Raw genomic sequence first — 27,384 nt, forward strand, 5'->3', positions numbered from 1 at the left:
TCTAGTAACAGTTTTCATCCATGTAACTTTTTAAAACAGAAGCCCATACTTTTTAATATCATCTTAAGTGACTTTTCCGCCCTGAGAAAAGTTCACTTTCTTTTAAAGAAATTAGCAACTTCGCTATTGTGGGGTATTCTTTCCTTTTATTGTATCTGTATATGTGCCGACGAATTGCATCGGATTGGAAAAAATCAATATCTGTAACAGGATGAGGCTGCTTTTTTTTCCTTGCCTGGAGTACTTAAAAACACACTGTTTCTTCCACAGGGGCTTTCTTCCACACTGTTTACTTCACTGTCTTGTAAGTCTTGAAGTAGCACCCCTTTCCTTATAACAGTTCTTTCACTGAGTCCTAGGGTTTTTGAGATATGCTCTGAAACTTTATTGGCAGGAATCGACGCATGCCCATGAACAGAAACAAATTCTTTTTCTTGCTTGTAAAACTCGCATGCCCTCCATAGCAATTTCAAAGCCTGACTATTTAATGGCACTCGACGGCGCAACATATTGTCGTTTGGTGAACGACATCATTTTGGTGACATTGTTTAACAAACAAAAACTGTAGAGTCAAGGCGGTAACACAACGCAACAACAGGCGTTGGGGCACTAACATACAATGTTTACATGGAAGCCGGCAACGTGGTAACATCAACGCCGGAACCGGCTTTTGTTCAGTGCTGTTATTGGTTCAGAAGACGCGGTGCCTTCCATTCCTCACTTGTTTGTTAGTTATACTACCAACTGTACGGCGGTTGGGAAATGACCTTGAAGTGACATATTTCAGCAGCCCGTGTATGGGCCACATGGAAAAGCGGCCATCTGATATATCAGCTATGCTGCAATTACTGTACAGCATTCTATGTGGGCTTGACTATTAACCAACTGTGCACTTGCATGAATGGCCACCGCTGAACTGTGGAAAACCACAAACTTGACCATCCAGTTGCCAGACATGCTGCACACCACTATACAGATGACTTCAACAGCTGCCTCGCTATGGCAGCCACTTGGATACTCCTTTCCAGTACTAATATCTCTGAAATATGCAGGTGGGAATTGTCTCTCCGGCATTATACCCTGACTCTCACAATTCCGCTGGCCTAAACCTCCACTAACCTGTCTCCCATTGCCTCACCTTAACTTTTCCCTTCGCTCTTCTGCCCACACCAGTCCTTCATCTAAATATATACCACAAGTCCTCTGTCAAGACCTATCTCAGGCTACCCTGGTACCTTTTCCTTGACCTGTGCATTCTTCGCTGCCCCCTTCCCACCTCATCTGCCCAAGCAACTGCTCTTAATCATTGACAATTAGTTGAAAGTCTTGCCGCAGCCATGGGGTTTTGCATTCAGTTGTCTGTGTGGTTGTGGCTACGTGTGTTTTTTTGCTAGAGAAAGAGCTAGAAAATTAGTATGAATAGGCCTACTGTTTTGTGTTGTATGTTTCTCTGCACCATTATCAGTCCACTAAATGTTAGACGTTGCCTTTCCCTTATTTTACATACTGTAACATTAGTAGACAAACAAATTTATTGGAGGAAACCTTGTACAGGAGCTCTTAATTTTACTAAAGTTGATGTCTTTTTTATTGTGATAGCTGTTGTTGAATTTTGTCATAAAAATGGTGGATTAGCTGCTGGCTTTTTCTCTTATTATTATAAGGAGTTGGGACAGAATGTACCTTGTGTTTTCTATTAGTTTTTCCAGTAACTGCTAATTAGCAAAGGATATCCAGGATGTATCTGTACTGTCATTAATGTATAGCCAGTGGTTGTGTGAATAACAAAGATTTTGCAGATCATTCGTCGTAAAATACTATAAATACCTAGCTTTACAGTTTCTGATGATTTGTTGCCAGAGGAGATCTAGCATTGGGAAGAAATTTTTACCAAAGACCCAAAAATGGTGTGTTATCAAGGAAAAAGGTGATGTGATAGCCAGTTATCACAGCAGACACTTTGTTTGAAAAATAAGTTTTAGTGTTGTTTTAAATCTAGTTGTTGTCATTCGAAGTTTCTCATGCAGCATATTGCTTTATTGTAGAAACAGGTGTAAATAACTTGTACAAGGTCGAGAATGTTTGTGACCGATGCAACACTTGCCTTCAAAATATTGTAATAGGCTCTTTAGTGGCATTTAATGAAACTGAGCAATTTTATGAGGTGGGATGACGCCACTTGTCTGCATTTTTATCTTGGTGTGTTTCGTGTTGGACACTGTATGTATGTATGTATGTATGCAGCTGTATTCTGAAGCCAGGAGTCACAAAATCAGTAAAAAAGCTATACTGTTTCTGTTCAAATACAGAAACTGAAATTGATATTTTTATTGTACTGGCTTCCATGGAATGCTGTCAGTGTTTTTCCAAGTGTGTTATAGTTGTAAACCCACAGTTTGTTCCTGTAGCAATATAGATAGGAACTGGAGTGCCTGCATGTACACAAATATGTGAGCAAGTTGTGTGTGAAATATGATTCTTTCTGTTTGTATTATTTACACATATTTTACCAGACCCACATACACATGGCCCTTACATTTCAGTTATAGATGCATCAGTTGTTTTTTTAAACAAGTGTGAGATGAAAATATACAGTTCACAAGGTGGATTGCATATATGGAAATTACTCTGTTGTTTACAGAAACACTCACTCTGAATTACTTGACCACCTCATAGGTTGCTAGTAATTCACAGTTGAAGGCAGACGGCTTTGACTGTGAAGCCATGACCTTTTTTCAAAAAGTAGCATAGTGGCTGAGTCTCGCTTCCCACAACTTGTTGCTGTGCGGCACCGATTGTGGTGTCACTGGCATCTATGGTGATAGTGACCTGCACATCCAGTGTAGGATAACCTGATGTAATTGCTTGTCCTGGACAGCCCTTAGCAATTCATATGTGTCCTTCATTTTACTAGTCCAAACTCTCATCTTTCCCTGAGTTGTTTCCGCCTGGTGAAGGCATTGGTTAGGGGTGTTTGTATCACCACTGCTTGCAGTAGGTGATGCAGATAGAAGTTCTTGGACCCTAAGAAGTTTCAAAGCTCACGGTAATTCAGAGGGAGAAGGGGTTGTTTGGTGAGATCAGTTGGGTCAGTTGCAGGTTTGATTCATGCAGTATTTACTTTTTACACTCGGTCACACTGAAGATAGTGGCACTTGTGAGTGAGTGAGTGCATGAAGTGCATATTTGGTATTATAGGACACTGTTCGGGAGTTGAGAGCTTTTTAGTTCCCACAGAGTGTGATGTTATAATCTTTCTTTTGCACGAGTTTTATCAGTGATGCCCGTGGGCCGCCCAAAGTGTGGGCTGTCCCTGCAGTCAACAGTTTTTCAAATGCTGCCTTCATGGCGCTCATGTTTGCTGGGTCTAGATGGCGCACTTTGTGTCAAATTGGTGAGCCAGCAGTCTTTAGAATGCAGTGCACTGTGCCATTTTGGACTGTGCATAGCTGCATCTTGGACTGCGGGAAATTTGCTATGGAAGGGTGCCTTCTTGGACATGTTGCTTGGAGGGGCGGAGTGCGCCATACTAATCAGTGTTGCATGACGCCGTCCAGGACGATTGACCACATGGGCGTCGGGTGCGCTGACAGTGTAGCGGGGTCGGGTGGGGTGAGAGTGGCTGCACTCACTCCCTCTATCCTTAGCTAGTGGCAGGGACATACAAGGTTCTGGTACTGCTCACACACCAGTGCAAGAGCAGTGCGTGTGTTGTTTATGCACTATCAGTGTGTCGTATTTTCGGTGAAGAATGCATCTGAAGTTGGGCGGCTATGGGTTTTCTGCCATCTTGACACACTGCTTGAATATGCTGGAGTACGTTACTTTGTTGACCTTGGGCACAGTGTGGCGTGGAGTTGTTCCACGGATAAAGATGTCATCGAGGTGAAGAGTCCCATGATGCGGTGGTTGGTGTCTTAGTGCAGGAGTGACACATTCTGTAGGTCGGGTGGGAGATGGTAATGTGGCAGAAATAGATCCCTACTACTGGTTCCCTGACTTTGGTCATGTAAAAAATCGCTGTGAAGCAATGCTGTGCGGATGGATACAGGGTTTGCTCGGTAGTTCGATGAACTATACTCTGATTCATTAGCATTATGGAGTTGCAGCACTGTCATAATGGTGAATGATGAAGCAGTTTCTTTCAGTATCATGCTGATGTCCCAACTTGAGTCCACTAGGTTTGTGACGGTAGTCTAGCCGCCTGAGGCTGGGGCAGTGAAGAGTGTGTTTCACATACTCCTGGCAGTTTATTGATTTGGTGTGGGTGGATGTATCTAATGCAATACGCATATGGAGTTTGGGAAGTCACAGAGCTGATGGTAGTTCCTTGTGACATCGCCAAACTGACAATGATATCAACAGAACAACAGCCTTGAGGTGGTGGCAGCACTTGACCCATTGTTGCTAGCTAGTGTTGCTAGCTAGTGCTTGTGTGTCAGTGGTTTTCCAGGTTTCCTTCTGAGGGCAGGCGGTATCTCATGCTTGTGTGTTGTCACAGCAGGTTGTGGCGAGTCGGTGATCTCAGCGTTCAGCTGTGGCTGCTTGTTGTGTGGTGTGAAATTTCCTCTAGTGTTTGTTCATTGATGTTGTTGCTACATGGTAAACATCCTATCAGCCAGAACACCTCCCCCCCCCCCCCCTTTTTATATTTTTATCGCTATGCTTCATGGGTGATCATTGCCATTTCCATTTGTAAGTGCAGTGGCAGTTTCCCTATCCACAGCATCCATAGAATTGCATCTGACAAGAGTCTTGGATCATGTGTTGTCTGCAGCCAGTGCCAAAGCTTGAAGGGCATCTTGTCAGCACATTGCTTCTTATATATTGCTTGTTTTAACAGCTGTTCCGGTGTGTGTGACTGGCACTGCAGAAGGCTCAATTTTACCATATCATACTTGTTTTGAGTGGGCAGTGCAAGTATTGCATCACTGATGAGGTCATTTTGTTCTGCCAGATGGCAAATTAAATTCACAAATCGGGTGTCATCATTCAGAATGCCAAGGGTATTTAGGAGACAATCCACAGTTGCAAACCGATGGGCAGATTGTTGTATATGAAATGGCGAGAGGCCGGGTGGTGCACATCATGTGTGTGTATGGTAACAGCATAATTGAGGCTGAGTAACCTGCTTCACTTGTGGCACAGTTGTGAACCTGGTTGTGGAGACACATGCAAAGCAATTGTATGGCCAACCAATGTTTGCATGAAAATCATCACAGTTTGAAAGTAGTTCTGTTAGCCGCACTGGTTCCCACACTGGTGCAGTTGGAAGGAGTTAGTGGCTGAAGTCTAGCAGAAGATTTTTCAGCTGTTGCCATTGTTGAGAGGGCAGTTTGGGTTGGGCACAGTATGTAACCAAGAACCAGTAGCCATCGTGTACCCATATTTTACTACTGGTTGGTGACTGTCAGACTGATAGCCCTCAGGGGCTGGTGAGGAGGTATGTCCAACAAAGATGGCCACGTGGTTAATGTGCATTAACCAAAACAAAATGAGCACTTCCTTGTCATGGTATGTCTTTGACACAGAGTCACCAAGATGGAAGATTTCCTTAACAGGTGTAAGGAAAGTTTCCAATAACGGAGACAAGACAGCTGTGAGCAAACAATACGTTATTGCAATCTAACAGTACAAAAGTGTGACTGCCCTGTTGCACATCTCACAGCACACTGAAGTCTTTGTTTATTGTACAGGTATGCCTGTTTGGCATCCCTACTTTCACTGCCCAGCGATGCTTACACCTCCGAGTAGCACTTTCGATGTTTATATTCTCACAAGTCCTTAATGACCTTGTCTTCACATTTGGTAGGAGTCGTAATTGGAACAGCAAGTGTATCCTAGCCACATCAGTCAGTGCAGCATTGCTAATGGCTACAAGAGGAAAGGAGTGTGAAGGCCAACCTTAGTGTTGGCTGTTCATGCACTACAAACTTTGATGTTGGTAGTGTATGCACTTGGACATTGCTTTTTTCACCTGCTTGTAAGGTATATTTACTTTGCAGCCAATGTCAGTATTGGATAAGCCCAAGTCATAATGTGATTTAATGAATAGCTATTTTCATGCACATTATTCCAGATTGCTGCCTGACTACAACATTATTAATTGTGTAAAGCTTAGAAATTCACAAAATATAATGTTGTCATTGTCTTGTGAGATTTACTTGATAAGTTCAAAGTGTAAGAAGTGTCTTCTGATTTTTCTCTTCTCCACACACTACAGTCAACATAATCCCCAAATTATGAATAGTATTAGTTGTTGACACAATCTCTCACAAACCATTTGTCTGCATAGACTTCCAAGTTTTGCTTATGTGACAACCTGGGAGCCTTTCTTTTTCTCCCTTCTGAACTCTTTCTTTTTATCTTAAATTGTCCATATATATTGTACTTCTTTGTATCTGGTTCACTTTATTCTTCATTGAATGATAAGTCTTCTTTTGCCTCCCAATCTGTTTTCAGTGCATCAACCCCTGTCCCTCCCCACCTCCGTTTTCCGTTCTCTCAAATTTATTTTCTTTTGCACTCAGCTGCTTAAAGTTCAGTTCTCATCTTTGACTTACCGACACCAAAAACTCAGTATTAATATTGCTTTGGGGCTGTAAACTGAGATAGACCGGTGTTACATGTCAATCCATTTTTGTACCCTGTCTCTTTGCAGGTACATATGGTGACCTGTACCTCTTCACACTCCCCCCTCTCTCTCTCTCTCTCTCTCTCTCTCTCTCTCTCTCTATCTCTATCTCTATCTCTTCTTCCCCATCCTCTCCCTCCTAATCTACATAGATATACCTGTAACAGCGATAGTTACAGTTGTAAAAAATGTTAATTGTGCTTTCTTGTATCATAAATTTCATGGCTTTGGCAGTTGAGTAGTATGGCTTGTGGTGGAGCACATGTATGTATGTAACACTGAGTAGATTGAGAAAAGGGAGTGTTAACTAAGAAATAGATGGTTGCAATATGTGAAATATAAAATTGGTAAATCATTGTTTTGATTAGCTGTAATTTTCTCGATCCTTTTCCTCACGTATTGCATATAATAATTTTTGGAAGTTTGGTCTGAAAACCTCTTATCACTGCTAGTTTATTACCTGTGAGTATTTTTTATATTAATTCTGAAATTGATACTCATATTTGTTGGTACTATTGCGCACTGTTTTTACTTTTAGACAGTTTTCTAATTTTTCGTGTCATCGTCACAATCTTAAGTTACGTAGATTTATAGTGTGTTCACCATGCCATACAGTATGTAATAGTATTAAGAAATATTGACATTTTCAGAATAAATAATAAAAATAATCGTTAACAGTGCCAGGGTCATTCCATGTCAAATCAACACACCTATTTTACATCACCATTTTAGATTTTTCTAAAATTTAGTATACTTATAGTGGGTGCTGAGACTAAGAAAAATTCCAAATTTCAATTTTTTTTTATCGCAAACCATTCCTGAAATATGTCTATGTAAACGTTTCAAAAACCAGCCAAAAACTTGTGAATGGACTTTTTTAAAATTTCCCTAGGAGCTGCTCTAATTGAGCTAGAGAGCTGGGAAAGGTGTCATTTTGCGTGCTCTTTCCAGAGATATAAAACAAAACATAGCTTCTAATTAATAACCTTTTTCAAAATACTATTTAATATTTTGATTTAATGTTCTTTTACAAAAAGTAAATAATTGAACATTTTCAAAATATTTCCACAACTACTTCATACTGTTGTAAATCACATGGCAAAATATAAATGTGGGATAATAATGGGTTTATTGTTAAAAAAAAATTATTCCGGACTCTTGTTTTTCACTAACAGCTGTAGTATGACCACACTTACCTTTAACAAACAGGAATTTCATTAAAATATACTGAAAGTTAAGTAAAAAAAGTATTAGAAGTATCAAAACTAATCAGCATATTTTATAATTGATTGCTTATTTTAATTTCATACAGCTTAACTAACAGTATATTAACTGATAAAACAAAAAAGTTTGAGCATTTAACTACAAACTGAAATAAAGTATGAAAAAGTACAAGTATTTACGTAATAGTTCTGGTCCATGATGTTTGGAATCAAACTATTAAAAAAATTATATATAAAAACAAAGATGAGGTGACTTACCGAACAAAAGTGCTGGCAGGTCGATAGACACACAAACAAACACAAACACACACACAAAATTCAAGCTTTCGCAACAAACTGTTGCCTCATCAGGAAAGAGGGAAGGAGAGGGGAAGACGAAAGGAAGTGGGTTTTAAGGGAGAGGGTAAGGAGTCATTCCAATCCCGGGAGCGGAAAGACTTACCTTAGGGGGAAAAAAGGACAGGTATACACTCGCACACACGCACATATCCATCCACACATACAGACACAAGCAGACATGTCTGCTTGTGTCTGTATGTGTGGATGGATATGTGCGTGTGTGCGAGTGTATACCTGTCCTTTTTTCCCCCTAAGGTAAGTCTTTCCGCTCCCGGGATTGGAATGACTCCTTACCCTCTCCCTTAAAACCCACTTCCTTTCGTCTTCCCCTCTCCTTCCCTCTTTCCTGATGAGGCAACAGTTTGTTGCGAAAGCTTGAATTTTGTGTGTGTGTTTGTGTTTGTTTGTGTGTCTATCGACCTGCCAGCGCTTTTGTTCGGTAAGTCACCTCATCTTTGTTTTTATATATATTTTTTCCCACGTGGAATGTTTCCTTCCATTATATTGATATTATTAAAAAAATTAAATACATAATGCTTGTTTTTGAGTAACAGGTATCTATACATAGCTAAATTTAACACAATAGGTACTAACAGTAATTTTGAAACAACTTTCTATCAAATATACATTAACACTAACCTGAGACAAAAATTAAGTTTTGAGTTGAAAGCAGTTTCCCAATAAATTGTCTGGGAACTTCACAGATTACATTTTAATAAAGCCGACTGGGTTTGGTTTACATCACTTTCATTAAGAATGTATGTTCTCCCTGTTGGAGCAAATGGATTTACTTTTGTAAGAACATCCACAATTGACACCCACAGGACATCTCCATGTGCAGGATAGGAGAATGACTTAGCTGTTCCACATGGATGAAGAAAAGTTATTTTCACTTCATCAAGTTCTTTGTTTTTTTTCTAAAATGTACCCAAGCCATCATTTTCTGCCATATACAGTGGTGACATAGCCTGATACATACTGTAACTTCAGTTTGTCTGGTGATGTAATTACTTCCCTCTCCTAACTCTGCATATAATCTGAAAAGTATTTGACTATTACTTTTGATGTTGTGTTGGGAATGACAGCATGAAATTGCTGTGTTCCTTTGATTGTCAATGCCTCTTCAAGCTGGCTTTTTAATAATATTTCTGAAGCAGCATAGTCTTCTTGAGTGGAATACGCAAAATCAATGTTTGTGATATTATCTACTGCTCACTCACATAGATCTCGTGGGGTTTGGATCTGATTTTGGTATGGCCTTTGCAAACTTACTCGAGCTGCCAGTCTGTTAACTGAACCCCCTACTCCATCACAAGGCCGTTTCCCATGTGCTGTGGCTGAAAAGTGCCACTCAGCTTTTATGTTGAAGTCTTCCTCATGAAGGCAAAGGTTCAGGAAGTTTTTCTTATTTTTGTACTGAGCAGCAGAACAATCAGAATAATAGTACCAGTATACATGGAAGAAGCCTGGAGATACTGACAGATTTCAGGTAGATTATATAATGGTAAGACAGAGATTTAGGAACCAGGTTTTAAATTGTAAGACATTTCCAGCGGCAGATGCGGACTCTGACCGCAATCTATTGGTTATGAACTATAGATTAAAACTGAAGAAACTGAAAAAAGGTGGGAATTTAAGGAGATGGGATCTGGATAAACTGACTAAACCAGGGGTTGTACAGAGTTTCAGGGAGAGCATAAGGGAACAATTGACAGAAATGGGGGAAAGAAATACAGTAGAAGAATAATGGGTAGCTCTGAGGGATGAAATAGTGAAGGCAGCAGAGGATCAAGTAGGTAAAAGGACGAGGGCTAGTAGAAATCCTTGGGTAACTGAAGAAATATTGAATTTAATTGATGAAAGGAGAAAATATAAAAATGCAATAAATGAAGCAGGCAAAAAGGAATACGAACATCTCAAAAATGAGATCAATAGGAAGTGCAAAATGGCTAAGCAGGGATGGCTAGAGGACAAATTTAAGGATGTAGAGGCTTATCTCACTAGGGGTAAGATAGATACTGTCTACAGGAAAATTAAAGAGACCTTTGGAGAAAAGAGAACCACTTGCATGAATATCAAGAGCTCAGATGGAAACCTAGTTCTAAGCAAAGAAGGGAAAGCAGAAAGGTGGAAGGAGCATATAGAGGGTCTATACAAGGGCAATGTTCCTGAGGACAATATTATGGAAATGGAAGAGGATGTAGATGAAGATGAAATGGCAGATATGATACTGTGTGAAGAGTTTGACAGAGCACTGAAAGACCTGAGTCGAAACAAGGCCCCGGGAGTAGACATCATTCCATTAGAACTACTGACGGCCTTGGGAGAGCCAATCCTGACAAAACTCTACCATCTGGTGAGCAAGATGTATGAGACAGGCGAAATACCCTCAGACTTCAAGAATATAATAATTCCAGTCCCAAAGAAAGCAGGTGTTGACAGATGTGAAAATTACCGAACAATCAGTTTAATAAGTCACGGATGCATAATACTAATGCGAATTCTTTACAGACGAATGGAAAAAATAGTAGAAGCCGACCTCGGGGAAGATCAGTTTGGATTCGGTAGAAATATTGGAACACGTGAGGCAATACTGACCCTACGACTTCTCTTTGAAGATAGATTAAGGAAAGGCAAACCTATGTTTCTAGCATTTGTAGACTTAGAGAAAGCTTTTGACAATGTTGACTGGAATACTCTCCTTCAAATTCTGAAGGTGGCAGGGGTAAAATATAGGGAGCGAAAGGCTATTTACAATTTGTATAGAAACCAAATGGCAGTTACAAGAGTTGAGGGGCATGAAAGGGAAGCAGTGGTTGGAAGGGAGTGAGACAGGGTTGTAGCCTCTCCCCAATGTTATTCAATCTGTGTATTGAGCATGCAGTGAAGGAAACAAAAGAAAAATTCGGAGTAGATATTAAAATCCATGGAGAAGAAATAAAAACTTTGAGGTTCGCCGATGACATTGTAATTCTGTCAGAGACAGCAAAGGACTTGGAAGAGCAGTTGAACGGAATGGATAGTATCTCGAAAGGAGGATATAAGATGAACATCAACAAAAGCGAAACGAGGATAATGGAATGTAGTCGAATTAGGTCGGGTGATGCTGAGGGTATTAGATTAGGAAATGAGACACTTAAAGTAGTAAAGGAGTTTTGCTATTTGGGGAGCAAAACAACTGATGACGGTCGAAGTATAGAGGATATAAAATGTAGACTGGCAATGGGAAGGAAAGCATTTCTGAAGGAGAGAAATTTGTTAACATCGAGTATAGATTTATGTGTCAGGAAGTCGTTTCTGAAAGTATTTGTATAGAGTGTAGCCATGTATGGAAGTGAAACGTGGACGATAAATAGTTTAGACAAGAAGAGAATAGAAGCTTTCAAACTGTGGTGCTACAGAAGTGTGCTGAAGATTCGATGGGTAGATTACATAACTAATGAGGAGGTATTGAATAGAATTGGGGAGAAGAGGAGTTTGCGGCACAACTTGACTAGAAGAAGGGATCGGTTGGTAGGACATGTTCTGAGGCTTCAAGGGATCACCAATTTAGTATTGGAGGGCAGCAGGGAGGGTAAAAATCGTAGACGGAGACCAAGAGATGAATACACCAAGCAGATTCAGAAGGATGTAGGTTGCAGTAGGTACTGGGAGATGAAGAAGCTTGCACAGGATAGAGTAGCATGAAGAGCTGCATCAAACCAGTCTCAGAACTGAAGACCACATCATCATCATCAACAACAACAACAATAACAATATCTTTTTTGGAAGCTTTTGAAATTTATTTGTTCGATAAGAAATAAGCTTCTTTTGAAAGGCATAAACTGCAACTGTATTGTGCTGTGGGCAATTGGAAACAATGACAAAGCTCGTATGCTCAATTTTGTCTTCCTGTTTGTAATATATAACCAAAGGGTGAATGGTAATCTGTTGACTTGTCCAGTGGTAACTCTAAGCTTCATCCTGTAGAACTATACTATAATTTTCCAAAAAAATCACATATGACAACAAATTCAGATTCAATAAGGTTTTCTCTTGTGGAGTTGAGGAATGTTCGTTGTTGCTTGGCAATAAAGTCATGCCGAATCAAAGTAGACATCTTGTTACAAAATAAATCTATGAATTCTTCAGAAGTTTTCTGAACAATTTCCAGATTACAGCGGTCAACTGACATCCACTGTCGGAACTGAAATTGTTCAGTTAAGTTTTCATCAAAAGAGTCTTGTAAAATTTTACGTATGACAGTTTCTCCTGGACAATATTCACAGTTTCCCATGTTGCAATCAACTGTTGATGGGTTACAAAGCATTTTTGTAATGCATTGCTTATAATTGTTTAAGCTGCTGTTTGTTACTGTATTTAGTTTGGCATTACCTATCATTAATTGTATGTTTTGGTGAGTTGTGCACACACAGTGTGTGTGCCACTCCAGCCAGCAAATACACGATGTTTCAGTCTGAACCCAGCAAATTTAGAGAAACCTATTTTTATGTTAGGAAACTTGTCTTCAAAATGTTTGTAAGCTTCTTTAAAGTTGCACAAAAAAGTCTTTTTGATATTTTTGTTTTACTTCCACTTGTTTCTGTAGTCACACAATCTTTAATACATGGCATTGCCCGGCTAACTTCATCATTTTCATAAAATGAATGTACAGTTTTGACAGTTTCTGTTGGTAAACACTTCCCTGGTTTTGGGTTTGGACCTTCCATGAATCCTTTCTCTTTCAAAATTTTTTTGGACTGCTGAACAATGTAATTGGGAGCATTAAATTCCCTCATTATTTTCCTGACACTCCACTTTTCAGGTAAACTTGTAAGAATCATTATTTTTTTTTTTTTGCTCTACTTATAGAATTATTAAAGTTTGTTTTGAGATTTTAAAGGACGGATGTATCAGTATCTGAAGAAGTAGTTTCAGCAGCAACAAAAAGTTGAAGTGTCACTGGTGAGATTTTTTTCACTTTTGATTTGGCTTAACACCTAGATGTTACTTTTTTCTTATCAATTGGGGACTCGCCTAGTTCTTGAAGTGATGTGTTAAGTGTTTTAACAACCACTGAAGTTGCGGTGAAGTCAGGGTCTTGGTCTGGGATGATTATCTCTGATCCAGAAGAATCTTCTTCAACACTTTTATCAATGATGGACTCTGGTGTATTTTTCAATGTGGTTACATCTTTCCTACATTTATCACAAATCTTGCCACCACTAGTATTTGTGAAAATAATTTGGGCATCCCTGCTGTGACATTTCTCAGTTTTTTTCTGTCTGTAATAAAATTATTTGAATTCTTCAGTAGATTACAACACTGCACTCTTACAGCACTGCACTTTTTACTTGGTTCCATATTGCTACAAAAACCACTTATCTCCTTCAATTTATAGATTTACTTGTAAATGAACTATTAAATATACTAGATACAAACTGGTCAACACAGAGGTAACAATTGATTTGCTCTAAAACCCCAATGCACAATAACGCTGTAGGCACACTAAGCCTTAGAAGGTGACAGTCTTATATCCTCTCAACAATGGCTCCAGTCACTGAATGATTGTACAGACATCAAGTGCTGTGCTTGTTTCAACTTGTTCACAGCATGCTGCATACATAGACAGGAATACAAGCAAGCTCAGCCTTCATACATGGCTAAAGTCTGTGCTAATGAAATGTGCAGTTTTGGACCAGAAGTTTTTCACACCTTATTTAAATCTTAGCTGTAGGTCCCACACTCAACATTTCGTTTTGCCAGTTAATAGACTAATAGTTTAAACTGTAGGAAACTAAAGAAATAAGCATCAATTATAGAAAATATTGTTTAATTTTGTTTCAAGAAGGTGATATTTTGATATTTGTAGTACTTTTTTACTTACCTTTCAGTATATTTTAATGAAATTCGTGTTTGTTAAAGGTCAGTTTGGTCAAACTATGGCTATTAATGAAAAACAAGAGTCCGGAATAATTTTTTTTAACAATGAACCCATCATCATCCCACATTTATATTTTGTCATGTGATTTATAACAGTATGAAGTAGTTATAGAAATATTTTAAATTTTCAATTATGTACTTTTTGGAAAAAAATTAAATCAAAATATTAATTAGTATTTTGAAAAACATCGTTAATTAGAAGCTATGTTTTGTTGTATATCACTGGAAAGAGCATGAAAAATGCTGCAAAATGACACCTTTACCAGCTCTCTAGCTCAATTAGGTAAGATCGTAGGGCACTTTAAAAAAGTCCATTCACACATTTTTGGCCACTTTTTGAGAAGTTTACATGACCACATTTCAAGTATGGTTTGAGGTAAAAAAATTGAAATTTGGTATTTTTCTTAGTTTCAGCATCCACTATAAGTATACCAACTTTCAGCAAAATCTAAGAGGGTGAGCTCAAATTTTTATTTAAAGTGTGTTGTTTGTCATGGAATGACCTGCCACAGCTGTGGTGAAACATCTTAGAATAAACATAAGCAGAATTGTTTGTACATAAAGTGTACCTCACCTTCTAAAAATTTAGTAAATTGTGGTGTGCTACTAAAAGATAATTCACATTTTAATTAAAAGTCCTGATACAGTACAAATAATGAAAGGAGCAAAGGTAACAACTCAGGATTTAGTTGAGGCATTAAAAAGTCTACCTTTACTCCTTCCATTATTTAAAAGATAATCCAGATGGACTAATATCCATAATACATAATTATAATGCAAAAATAGTTGTTACATATCCACAGCAAGTTTTCTGTGAAAAAGAATTGTAATTATAAATAGTGACCAGTTCCCATTGTGGGGTGCAGCGATTGTCGCTGGGACTCCTCAGGTCTGACGTAATGCTGGAGAGTTGCTGCTGTCTGGACGAAGGCCATGGTGACGATATCAAATTGGCGCCTTATTGCTGCTGGAAACAGGTCGAAATCAACACCATCGCTTCTGGATTTGGCTGGCTGGGGCCTGCCTCATCTCATATCCAAAGGTGTGATCCCAGAGGCGTGGCACAATGTTAAACGTATCGGTAGTAGTCGCAACATTTCTCTCGGCTGTGTGATTGGTAGATCTTTTGACTATCTGAAAGTTTAGTAGACACACTGTAGTTAATACAGGTTGATTGGTATAAAACTGAATCTTTTTGGTGGTATGAGTACTAAAAAAAGAAGATTCTACCATAATTTTTGTTTAATTGGACTTACAAAAGTTGTACCAAGTCAGAAAGTACCCGCTTTTGTGTTGAGTGCAGCCATGAGATTGGAACTTCCTTGATGTGTGAAATGGTGTTCTGCTAGCTTTCATATACATAATTACTGGAGGTGTTCTGCATGCTTATTCGTCTGTTAACTGATCTGTGCCTAATATGCTCATCTGGTACTACTATCTAGCATGGTAATTCACATTAATTTTCTGCCCTATCACCTTCACTCAATATTTTTATTGCATAGAAAAATTAAAAGTGCATGGTATGATGTTTTATACGAATCATCCTGTGATTCTTTATGTTTTAAATACAAAGACAGTGTGAAATATTACCAGTCATCTAACAGAAGTAGTGTTGTATTTGGTATAATTTTTTGCTGTAAAAAGTACAGTATTTATATATTGTAAGCATTGTATTTGTGAGAAATTTTGCTAGTTAGCAAGACTGTAATCTAGTGATATGAAATTGTGTATTATGCTCATCTGAGGGGAATATCAGATGACTGGAAGAGTACCGCATTGTCTCATTGCTACGCTGAATGTTGGTGTTGGGTCATTTTCTTATGCGTATGTCAATAAATTTGCTTACTGTTTCCTTTGTTAGCTTATATCTGTTTATTGTGACTGAGTATTGCCTTAAAACCTCATCTCAAAACAATAACAATGGCATTCAGCAAAGAATCTTATTACAAACATGAATTAAGTGCTTGCTTATCACCAGTGTGATGTGTAGTGCAGATAGCAGACAGGCTGAAACATATAAAAGTTACAAATACTTCATTTAACAGCAATAAATGGGAGAAACATATCTGCTCTGCTGATTGATTTGGGATACTACCAAAAGACAGAAATTTGAAATTCTGTGTGCCAGTAGTTTGTAAAGTGCAGTAGGTGCATTGATGGCATGAATGTTTCTGCATGTTGAAAGCTCAAGTTCTCACTTTACTTATCACTCAAGTTAACAGTGAAATTAAGTCGTATACAGGGGCTATGCCGAAAGTTTTTAGCAGCCCGTAAACCGTAAGGCGGAGGACAATGGGGTTGTTTTCATTCGAAAGAGCAATGTTTTTCGACCTTGGGACGTGCGCGCGCAGCCCCTGGCTAGCAGTGATCCCCCCATAGCGCAGTAAGAAAGCACAGGCAGTGCTGAGTCAGAGATGGTGCAGGATAGAGCTGTCGCACCGTGACTTTCGCACCATGATGTTTTACGATTATAAAAAGGGTTTAAGTGGCGAAGAATGCCATTCTTCTTTGCTGCACGTTTTTGGCGAAGCTCCCCCTTTTAGGGCCACAGTTGGAAATTGGTTTTGTGAGTTTTCGAGGGGTCGGCAGTCAATTGAAGATGAACCTCGTGCCCGTTGGTTGCCACATTCCCTGACAGAAAGCCAAAAGGAGGTGACAGTGGACTGGTGTCGTTTCATGCTCAAAAAATTCAATGGAGGGAAGTCCTAAGACACCTAAAATATTGTCACAGGTGATGAAACGTGGGTCTACCATTATGACCCTGAAACGAAGAGACAGTCTTCTGTGTGGTGCTTTCCAGGGTAGGAACCACCCACAAAAGTTCGACGAAGTCGGAGCTCTGGAGAAAAGATGGTGGCAACTTTTTTCACAAAGATCGGGCATCTCACCTCTGTGAGCTTTGGCACATGTCGTACAGTCAATGCTGAATGGTACGTGAACGATTGTCTTCCAAAAGTCATCACCTCTTGGAAGTCACAGCATCCAAAGTCCAAGAGTGGGCACCTTCCACTGCATCACGACAATGCATCTGTGCACAGGGCTGCCAGAACAATGGAAGGAAAAAGTGCAAGTGTTACCCCCATCCCCCCTATTCGCCTGACCTGGCCCCCTGTGACTTCTTTCTGTTCCCGAAGACTAAGGAAAAACTTCGAGGGCAGCAGTTTTCATCAGATGAAGAGGCCATTGCAGCGTACAAGAGTGCACTAAGTGAGATCCCAAAAGAAGCTTGGGCTGACACATTTTCTAAATGGTTTCAGAGAATGGAAAAATGTATACATGCTAATGGAGAGTATTTTGAAAAGTTGTAAACCTTTTTTTTGCAAATAAATTTTTTTCACACGTTCTGCTAAAAACTTTCAGCATAGCCCTCGTACCCTGCCTAACAGAGATATGAATCACCAGAAAGGGACGATGAAATGAAACTTAATGGGTTGAGAGGGTATGTGACGTTGTTGTAGGGAGTGCAAAATTGCACCAATTTTACAAAGAAATGGGCAGTACTTGCCAGAAAGATGTTGTAGTCTGTCTGGCTTGGATGTGTGCACTAATTTGGTGGGGAAGGGTGTCATAAAGCCATTCTACCCTCTCGTAATACAAGCTGGCCCACAACTGTTCTACCAGGTCATAGGTATCCTGGATATTGGCACAGGGACAGTTTTGACATTCGAGCTGGTCCAACACTTTATATTGAGGAGAGACCTGGGGATCTTGCTGTCCACTGAAGCACCTAAGCATCACGCAGACAGTTCATAGAGACATGGGCCGTGTGTCGACGAACAGTGTCTTGGTGAAAAAGGATGCCCCAATACTGTCGTATGTGAGATAGCACTTGAGGACACAGGATGTGCATGACATACCATTGTGCCATCAGAATTCCATCAGTCAGTACCATCTATGACCTGAAGCCATACTTAATGCCTCCCCACATTGTCACTCCAGGAGTAACACTGCTTTACCTCTTCAAAACATTGGAAGAATGGGACCTCTCACAAGGTCGCTACCGTATTTATGTCGTGGTCATCTAGATTAGTGCAGAACCAAGATTCATCACTGAACACAATCTGACACCATTCATCAGCTGTCCATGCTTTCTGGTCCCAGCAGCACTCCAAGCGCAGCTGTTTCTCTTGTGTTAACTGCAGCCTTTGTATGGGATGATAATTCCCATGTCCTGCTGCTGTTCTCCAACCAATAGTGTGGGATGACACAGAATGTTGCAGGGAGTCCATTAATTGTTCTCAGATATGAAGAAGTTATGATGAGCTTGATGCACAATACAGTGTTACTCCATTATCATGCTCAGAGGTGATTGGCCAGGACATGGACAACGATTATGCCTGCACTCACATTCCCATGCCATCAAACACTGAGTCACTGTCATATCCAAGTACCTCACAAATACAGACATTCTATAATTTGACCAGCCAACTACATGAATACCCAGAATGAGGCCCCTTTCAATCTCATTAGGTGCTGACATCACTGTTTCACTTGAGTATGCAGCATCTGTGTCCTTCAGTGATCACTCAGCATCTCACATGGTTCACACCCCTCATATACTCTACTGGTCCTGCTAACAACACTAAACATGAACAGCACTAAAATACTGTTGTGGCCTTTCTGCCTGTCGGAGAATTGTGACTCTAATCATTTACATTTGTGACTTTGGTGGGTGTGTGCACTAAGCTTCATTAACATCTGGCCATTTCTTCTGGTTGCTTCATTCTGTTGTCAGGCAAGATAGTTGAATATCTATCACCAGTGGTTATCTTGAAAACACAAGTTCATGGTGTACTTAAAATAACATTACAGTCAAAATGTTAACTGCAAATACTTCACAATATTCAGTGAGTAATTTTTTTTAAGTAATTGTACAGGACATATGTCACTGGCAAACAGACATGTTTTCTACCAAGAAATGTTTATGACCTCGGTGCCAATAACTTTTGTGCTACAACTGTTGAAGTCTCGAAGAAAATGGGAAAAATGCTGGTGACAGCATTCCTGTAAATTATTATTTTATTTTAATTTACTTATACAGTTCTTAAAAATTGCACTATACTAAGTACACATTTGCTGTAACTTTTGCATACATTTTTCTTTAATGTATGCATAAGTATTTAAAATATGAATAAGCTGTACCTACCTTGTTTGGACACTTCAGTTAACTATCCTGAAAAATGATAGTTTAGAAGAGGGTCAAGTGACTTTGGTAAACAACAGTGCCACACTTGATCCAACACCAAGGGATAGATTTCATTGACATAATGCATTATTGCCAAGGATCCATCCTGTCCAAAAAATATTCCACTCCTTATTACCAAAGGCACATTCTGCAAATAAATTCGACAATTCAGTAGGTCTTACATTAAATACATACACTTTGATCTCATAAGTCACTTGTTTATAATAACTGTACTAATAAACTGATTAACAATTATAGTAGACCAAAGCAGTGTTGAAATTTTGAGCTATCAATGTGTGCAAGTTGCAACTGTTGTTATTTCTGCCACAGGTAAATTCACCAGTGACTGGAACTTGTGAAATAAATTTATCGTTGCCCATTCAAAATATTTTTAATGCTTGGCATATATCCTTCGTCAAGGTAGTCTACATGCTGATGGATAGGTGTAAAAGCCCTGATCATGTAGTATGATGAGGCTAAGAAAGCCTTAAAGGTAATACAACCTCCAGTATGGTGCACATTCTTTGCAAATAACTCTTCAAAAACCGATCGCCAAGAGTTTTTAAACACTAACACTGATATCAATCGGATGTAAACACATGTACTTGCAGCTACACCTGCAAAGGGACAACTTCCCCTGAATCCCAAAATGCTCTGAAACCAAGGTGTCCTACAGACGAAAATATTCATCATCAAGAAGGAAAACGGTCAGCATCCTTGACCATACAAACACCATCACCTCTAAATAAAGAACAAGTTTTACCAAAACTGAAGAAAATAAGATTAAAACTATTGGATGACAGACCAGAGACACTATTCAGCCGCGAAGATAGTGCCACAGATGTTGATGTCCTCATATAGGAACCCAATAGCCCAACTAATTTTCTCCTCCTGACATTTGCACAACTCCTTGGCAAATAGGGAAAGAATGGGGGTGGGGTAGGGAGGGGGGAGAACCTTCACTGAAAGATGGCTGCCATAATTCCATTCTAACCTACTGACTACAGACAGGCAAATCTATGTATTCATTGCAGCTGGTACTGGCAGCCAGTCTTGTGAAGCACTTTTGAACAAAGTTTTCTGAAAACTGTCTTGAGCAGCTTAGTTCAACTGCCCACATGCAATGGAAATATTTAAGACCTTGTAGCTACAAACAGGCCTGATATTATCATCACACTCATTGTAGGGACAGGGATCAGTGATCATGATGTCATCATAGTGACAATGGTTATTAAAGTCAATAAATCCATCAAGATGGCTAGGAGAGTATTTTTGCTATTTTAAAAAGGTTGTAATTTACACTCTGGGATAATACGTGCTGAGTAAGTGGGTTAGGGTTAGAAAAAATTCACCATGCTTTTATATCAAAATTCAGAAAATGCTGAGGAAACGGAGACTCTTGCACTCTCGGTTCAAGAAAGAAAGCAGAAATGACAGGCAAAAGTTGTTAGGAATTTGTGCATCTGTAAGAGATTGATGCACAAAAAATATATTATCTATCACCGTCATCCCCCCCATGAACCATGGACCTTGGCGTTGATGGGGAGGCTTGCGTGCCTCAGCGATACAGATAGCCGTACCGTAGGTGCAACCACAATGGAGGGGTATCTGTTGAGAGGCCAGACAAACATGTGGTTCCTGAAGAGGGGCAGCAGCCTTTTCAGTAGTTGCAAGGGCAACAGTCTGGATGATTGACTGATCTGGCCTTGTAACAATAACCAAAACGGCCTTGCTGTGCTGGTACTGCGAACGGCTGAAAGCAAGGGGAAACTACAGCCGTAATTTTTCCCGAGGGCATGCAGCTTTACTGTATGATTAAATGATGATGGCGTCCTCTTGGGTAAAATATTCCGGAGGTAAAATAGTCCCCCATTCGGATCTCCGGGCCGGGACTACTCAAGAGGATGTCGTTATCAGGAGAAAGAAAACTGGCGTTATACGGATCGGAGCGTGGAATGTCAGATCCCTTAATCGGGCAGGTAGGTTAGAAAATTTAAAAAGGGAAATGGATAGGTTAAAGTTAGATATAGTGGGAATCAGTGAAGTTCGGTGGCAGGAGGAACAAGACTTCTGGTCAGGTGACTACAGGGTTATAAACACAAAATCAAATAGGGGTAATCCAGGAGTAGGTTTAATAATGAATAGGAAAATAGGAATGCGGGTAAGCTACTACAAACAGCATAGTGAACGCATTATTGTGGCCAAGATAGATAAGAAGCCCACACCTACTACAGTAGTACAAGTTTATATGCCAACTAGCTCTGCAGATGACAAAGAAATTGAAGAAATGTATGATGAAATAAAAGAAATTATTCAGATAGTGAAGGGAGACGAAAATTTAATAGTCATGGGTGACTGGAATTCGAGTGTAGGAAAAGGGAGAGAAGGAAACGTAATAGGTGAATATGGATTGTGGTTAAGAAATGAAAGAGGAAGCCGCCTGGTAGAATTTTGCACAGAGCACAACATAATCATAGCTAACACTTGGTTTAAGAACCATGAAAGAAGGTTGTATACATGGAAGAACCCTGGAGATACTAAAAGGTATCAGATAGATTATATAATGGTAAGACAGAGATTTAGGAACCAGGTTTTAAATTGTAAGACATTTCCAGGGGCAGATGTGGACTCTGACCACAATCTATTGGTTATGACCTGTAGATTAAAACTGAAGAAACTGCAAAAAGGTGGGAATTTAAGGAGATGGGACCTGGATAAACTGAAAGAACCAGAGGTTGTACAGTGTTTCAGCGAGAGCATAAGGGAACAATTGACAGGAATGGGGAAAAGAAATACAGTAGAAGAAGAATGCGTAGCTTTGAGGGATGAAGTAGTGAAGGCAGCAGAGGATAAAGTAGGTAAAAAGACGAGGACTAGTAGAAATCCTTGGGTAACAGAAGAAATATTGAATTTAATTGATGAAAGGAGAAAATATAAAAATGTAGTAAATGAAGCAGGCAAAAAGGAATACAAACGTCTCAAAAATGAGATCGACAGGAAGTGCAAAATGGCTAAGCAGGGATGGCTAGCGGACAAATGTAAGGATGTAGAGACTTATCTCACTAGGGGTAAGATAGATACTGCCTACAGGAAAATTAAAGAGACCTTTGGAGATAAGAGAACGACTTGTATGAATATCAAGAGCTCAGATGGAAACCCAGTTCTAAGCAAAGAAGGGAAAGCAGAAAGGTGGAAGGAGTATATAGAGGGTCTATACAAGGGCGATGTACTTGAGGACAATATTATGGAAATGGAAGAGGATGTAGATGAAGATGAAATGGGAGATACGATACTGCGTGAAGAGAGTGACAGAGCACTGAAAGACATGAGTCGAAACAAGGCCCCGGGAGTAGACAACATTCCATTGGAACTACTGACGGCCTTGGGAGAGCCAGTCCTGACAAAACTCTACCATCTGGTGAGCAAGATATATGAAACAGGCGAAATACCCTCAGACTTCAAGAAGAATCTAATAATTCCAATCACAAAGAAAGCAGGTGTTGACAGATGTGAAAATTACCGAACAATCAGTTTAATAATGCACAGCTGCAAAATACTAACACAAATTCTTTACAGATGAATGGAAAAACTAGTAGAAGCCGACCTCGGGGAAGATCAGTTTGGATTCCGTAGAAACACTGGAACACGTGAGGCAATACTGACCTTATGACTTATCTTAGAAGAAAGATTAAGGAAAGGCAAACCTACATTTCTAGCATTTGTAGACTTAGAGAAAGCTTTTGACAATGTTGACTGGAATACTCTCTTTCAAACTCTAAAGGTGGCAGGGGCAAAATACAGGGAGCGGCAGGCTATTTACAATTTGTACAGAAACCAGATGGCAGTTATAAGAGTCGAGGGGCATGAAAGGGAAGCAGTGGTTGGAAGGGAGTGAGACAGGGTTGTAGCCTCTCCCCGATGTTATTCAATCTGTGTATTGAGCATGCAGTGAAGGAAACAAAAGAAAAATTCGGAGTAGGTATTAAAATTCATGGCGAAGAAGTAAAAACTTTGAGGTTCGCCGATGACATTGTAATTCTGTCAGAGACAGCAAAGAACTTGGAAGACCAGTTGAATGGAATGGACAGTGTCTTGAAAGGAGGATATAAGATGAACATCAACAAAAGCAAAACGAGGATAATGGAATGTAGTCGAATTAAGTCGGGTGATGCTGAGGGTATTAGATTAGGAAATGAGACACTTAAAGTAGTAAAGGAGTTTTGCTATTTGGGGAGCAAAATAACTGATGATGGACGAAGTAGAGAGGATATAAAATGTAGACTGGCAATGGCAAGGAAAGCGTTTCTGAAGAAGAGAAATTTGTTAACATCGAGTATAGATTTAAGTGTCAGGAAGTCATTTCTGAAAGTATTTGTATGGAGTGTAGCCATGTATCGAAGTGAAACATGGACGATAAATAGTTTGGACAAGAAGAGAATAGAAGCTTTTGAAATGTGGTGCTACAGAAGAATGCTGAGGATTAGATGGGTAGACCACATAACTAATGAGGAAGTATTGAATAGGATTTGGGAGAAGAGAAGTTTGTGGCACAACTTGACCAGAAGAAGGGATCAGTTGGTAGGACATGTTCTGAGGCTCCAATTTAGTATTGGAGGGCAGTGTGGAGGGTAAAAATCGTAGAGGGAGACCAAGAGATGAATACACTAAGCAGGTTCAGAAGGATGTAGGTTGCAGTAGGTACTGGGAGATGAAGAGGCTTGCACAGGATAGAGTAGCATGGAGAGCTGCAACAAACCAGTCTCAGGACTGAAGACCACAACAACAACAACATAACCGTCATACCTTCACTAAAGATATGGCTGATAACTGGAGAAAATTCTGCTCCTCCATAAATTTGCTAAGTGGGTCGAAGGTTTCTATCAAGTCTGGTGTGGCAATAGAAGACAGCAAAAGGAAAGCTGATGTATTAAATTTCACATTAAAGAAATCATTCACATAGGAAGATTGTACAAATATAATGTCACTTGACTGTTGCACAGACTCCTGTTTGGAGGACATAATAATAGCTGTCTTTGGTGTAGAGAAGGAACTGAAAGAATTGAAAACAAATAAGTCACCATGTCTGAATGGAATCCCACTTCAGTTTTACAGAGAGTACTCTACGGCACTGGTCCCTTAATTAGCTTGTTTTTATTGTGAATCTTTCACCCAATTTCAAAGTCATAAGCAGCTGGAAAAAAACACCTTGACTAACCTATATAAGAAGGGTAAAAGAACGTACCTGCAAACTTAGACTAGTATCCTTAATGTTGTCTTACTGCAGAATCCTTGAACATATTTTGAGTTGAAATGTAATTAATTTCCTTGAGACAGAAGAGCTGCTGTCCAAAATTTGACATGGATTTGGAAAGTGTTGCTCATGGGAAACACGACTTGCTCTTTTCTCACATGATATCCTACTACATGTGGATGAAGGGCACAGGCAAATTCCATATTGGGAGATTTCTGGAAAGAGATTGAAATAGTGTACCACTGCAGACTGTTAATGAAGGTACAAGCATAAAGAATAGGTTTCCAGATATGCGAGTGGCTCAAAACATTACTTAGTAATAGAGCCCAGTACATTGTCCTTGGTGATAAGTGCTCATCAGAGACAAGGGTATCGTAAGGACTGCCATTGGAAGTGTCGAATAAAGCATGTAGCCTGCTGCTTGACAATCATGTTGATTAGATACTTAGGCATAACATTGCAAAACAGTTTGAAATGGAATGAGCATGTAAGGGAAGGCAATGGTAGACTTTGCTTTCTTGGGAGAATTTTAGGAAAAGTAGATTCATCTGTATAGGAGACCCCGTGTAGAACATTAATGGGAGCCATTCTTGAGTACTGTTAGTATTTGTGATCCCTATCAGCTTGGGTTAAAGGAAGATGTTGAAGCAATTCAGAGGTGGGCAGCTAGATCTGTTACTCGGGGAATCACTAGAAGGAAGATGATGATCTTTGATCAGAGCACTATTGAGAAAATGTAGAGAAAAATGCGTGTGAAGCTGATTGCAGAATGATTCTACTGCTGCCAGTGTATAATTTGCATAAGGACTACAGAGTAAGAGAAATTGGGACCAAGCGAGGTGGCTCATTGGTTAGCACACTGGACTTGCTTTTGGGAGAACAACGGTTCAAACCCGTGTCTGGCGTCCCTTCTTCTTTTTTTTTCCTTCCTCTCTCTCTCTCTCTCTCTCTCTCTCTCTCTCTCTCCAAGATTTCCCCTGAATCGCATCAGGCAAATGCCAGGATGGCTCCTTTGAAAGGGCATGGCAGACTTCCTTTTCCATCCTTCCCTAATCCAATGGGACTGATGACCATGCTCTTTGGAACCCTCTCCCAAATCAGTTAACCAACCTAAGAGGAATTGGGGCTAGTACAGAGGCATATAGTTAGTAGTTTTCTCATGCTATACTTGCAAGTGCAGCGAGAAAGGGAATGACCAGTAGTGGTACATGGTACTCTGTTATGTGGTGGCTTGGGGAATATGTACATATATATTTACAATTCAATGGACTGATAACTCATATAAAGCAACTTAAACTCCAGCACAATGCCTGTTTCTGAACTAGGTTCCTGCAGAACTCACTTAAAAACCACTGTTCTGTTACGTACTCTCTACACAGGACAGGTGACCTTAGTTGCAACAGAGTTAAGAGTGGGCTGACATTATTCGTTTGTAACATGTCCCACTCACCCCTTGCTTGCAGTTTATAAGATCCTGAAAAATCACTATTTGCTCAAAATACTTTTCACATTGTAATGAGCCTCTTTATTTTGTCCTGTTTTATTGTAGTAATAAGTTAAATGGAAATATATTAAACTAATATTTCAAAGTTCTCTCTCCCCACAGCCATGTTATCCTGATTTTAATTTATATTACTGTTGCCAAAAATATGATACACACAGACACTTATGTATAGTGTCTGCACACAGTTTTGTGTATTGTTGTCGGTTAATAATCGCTTAATAATCCACTAGCCATGTAAAATGAGACAGTAGTTAACATTCGATGACAGCCTTATGTAATATAAAGTTAGAAGAATATTACATGTACATTTGCCAAATATGGCAATACATTAAGTCCCCCATTTGGGATCAGAGAAATGTAGCTCCAAAAACATGTTTTTTGAGATAATTTGATTTAAGGGTTTTGTCCCAAAAACTGAGTACTTTCTAATAGTTTTTCACAAACCTTTGTACAGTAAATAAAAAGCATACTTAATTGACTGTTGTTTTCTACTAAGTGTTACATATTCTAGTCACTTGGTGGACACTAATTAAATATTTAATGAAATTATGCATGTAGTTACATTTGTCCAATCCTTAACTTAATGGCTGCTGCTGTATAACATCTACATCTATATGATTACTCCGCAATTCACATTTAAGTACTTGGCAGAGGGTTCATCAAACCACAATCGTACTATCTCTCTACCATTCCACTCCCGAACAGCGCGCGGGAAAAACGAACACCTAAACCTTTCTGTTCGAGCTCTGATTTCTGTTATTTTATTTTGATGATCATTCCTACCTATGTAGGTTGGGCCCAGCAAAATATTTTCGCATTTGGAAGAGAAAGTTGGTGACTGAAATTTCGTAAATAGATCTCGCCACGACGATAAACGTCTATGCTTTAATGACTTCTATCCCAACTCATGTATCATATCTGCCACACTTTTCCCCTATTACGTGATAATACAAAACGAGCTGCCCTTTTTTGCACCCTTTCGATGTCCTCCGTCAATCCCACCTGGTAAGGATCCCACACCGCGCAGAAATATTCTAACAGAGGATGAACGAGTGTAGTGTAAGCTGTCTCTTTAGTGGACTTGTTGCATATTCTAAGTGTCCTGCCAATGAAACGCAACCTTTGGCTCGCCTTCCCCACAACATTATCTATGTGGTCTTTCCAACTGAAGTTGTTCGTAATTTTACACCCAGGTACTTAGTTGAATTGACAGCCTTGAGAATTGTACTATTTATCGAGTAATCGAATTCCAACGGATTTCTTTTGGAACTCATGTGGATCACCTCACACTTTTCATTATTTAGCATCAACTGCCACCTGCCACAC

At 39.6% G+C, this 27,384-nt stretch overlaps 1 protein-coding gene and 1 long non-coding RNA gene across 2 annotated transcripts in view; one reads left to right on the forward strand and one right to left on the reverse strand.

The window, feature by feature from the left end:
- The window catches only part of LOC124802491 (glutathione synthetase-like), a 138,191-nt gene that overhangs the window by 39,593 nt on the left and 71,214 nt on the right, over positions 1-27,384 (forward strand). The window contains exon 5 of the mRNA XM_047263306.1: positions 14,985-15,160. Coding sequence (XP_047119262.1) covers positions 14,985-15,160 — 176 coding nt within the window. The remainder of the gene's footprint in view (positions 1-14,984; positions 15,161-27,384) is intronic.
- Positions 14,884-27,384, reverse strand: part of LOC124802492 — a 93,707-nt gene continuing 81,206 nt past the window's right edge. Inside the window, exons 2-3 of the long non-coding RNA XR_007017125.1 lie at positions 19,265-19,451; positions 14,884-15,252 (exon numbers count right to left, since the gene is read on the reverse strand). This is a non-coding gene — a long non-coding RNA (uncharacterized LOC124802492). The remainder of the gene's footprint in view (positions 15,253-19,264; positions 19,452-27,384) is intronic.

Source organism: Schistocerca piceifrons, chromosome 6 (assembly GCF_021461385.2).
Source record: "Schistocerca piceifrons isolate TAMUIC-IGC-003096 chromosome 6, iqSchPice1.1, whole genome shotgun sequence".
Lineage (NCBI taxonomy): Eukaryota > Metazoa > Arthropoda > Insecta > Orthoptera > Acrididae > Schistocerca > Schistocerca piceifrons.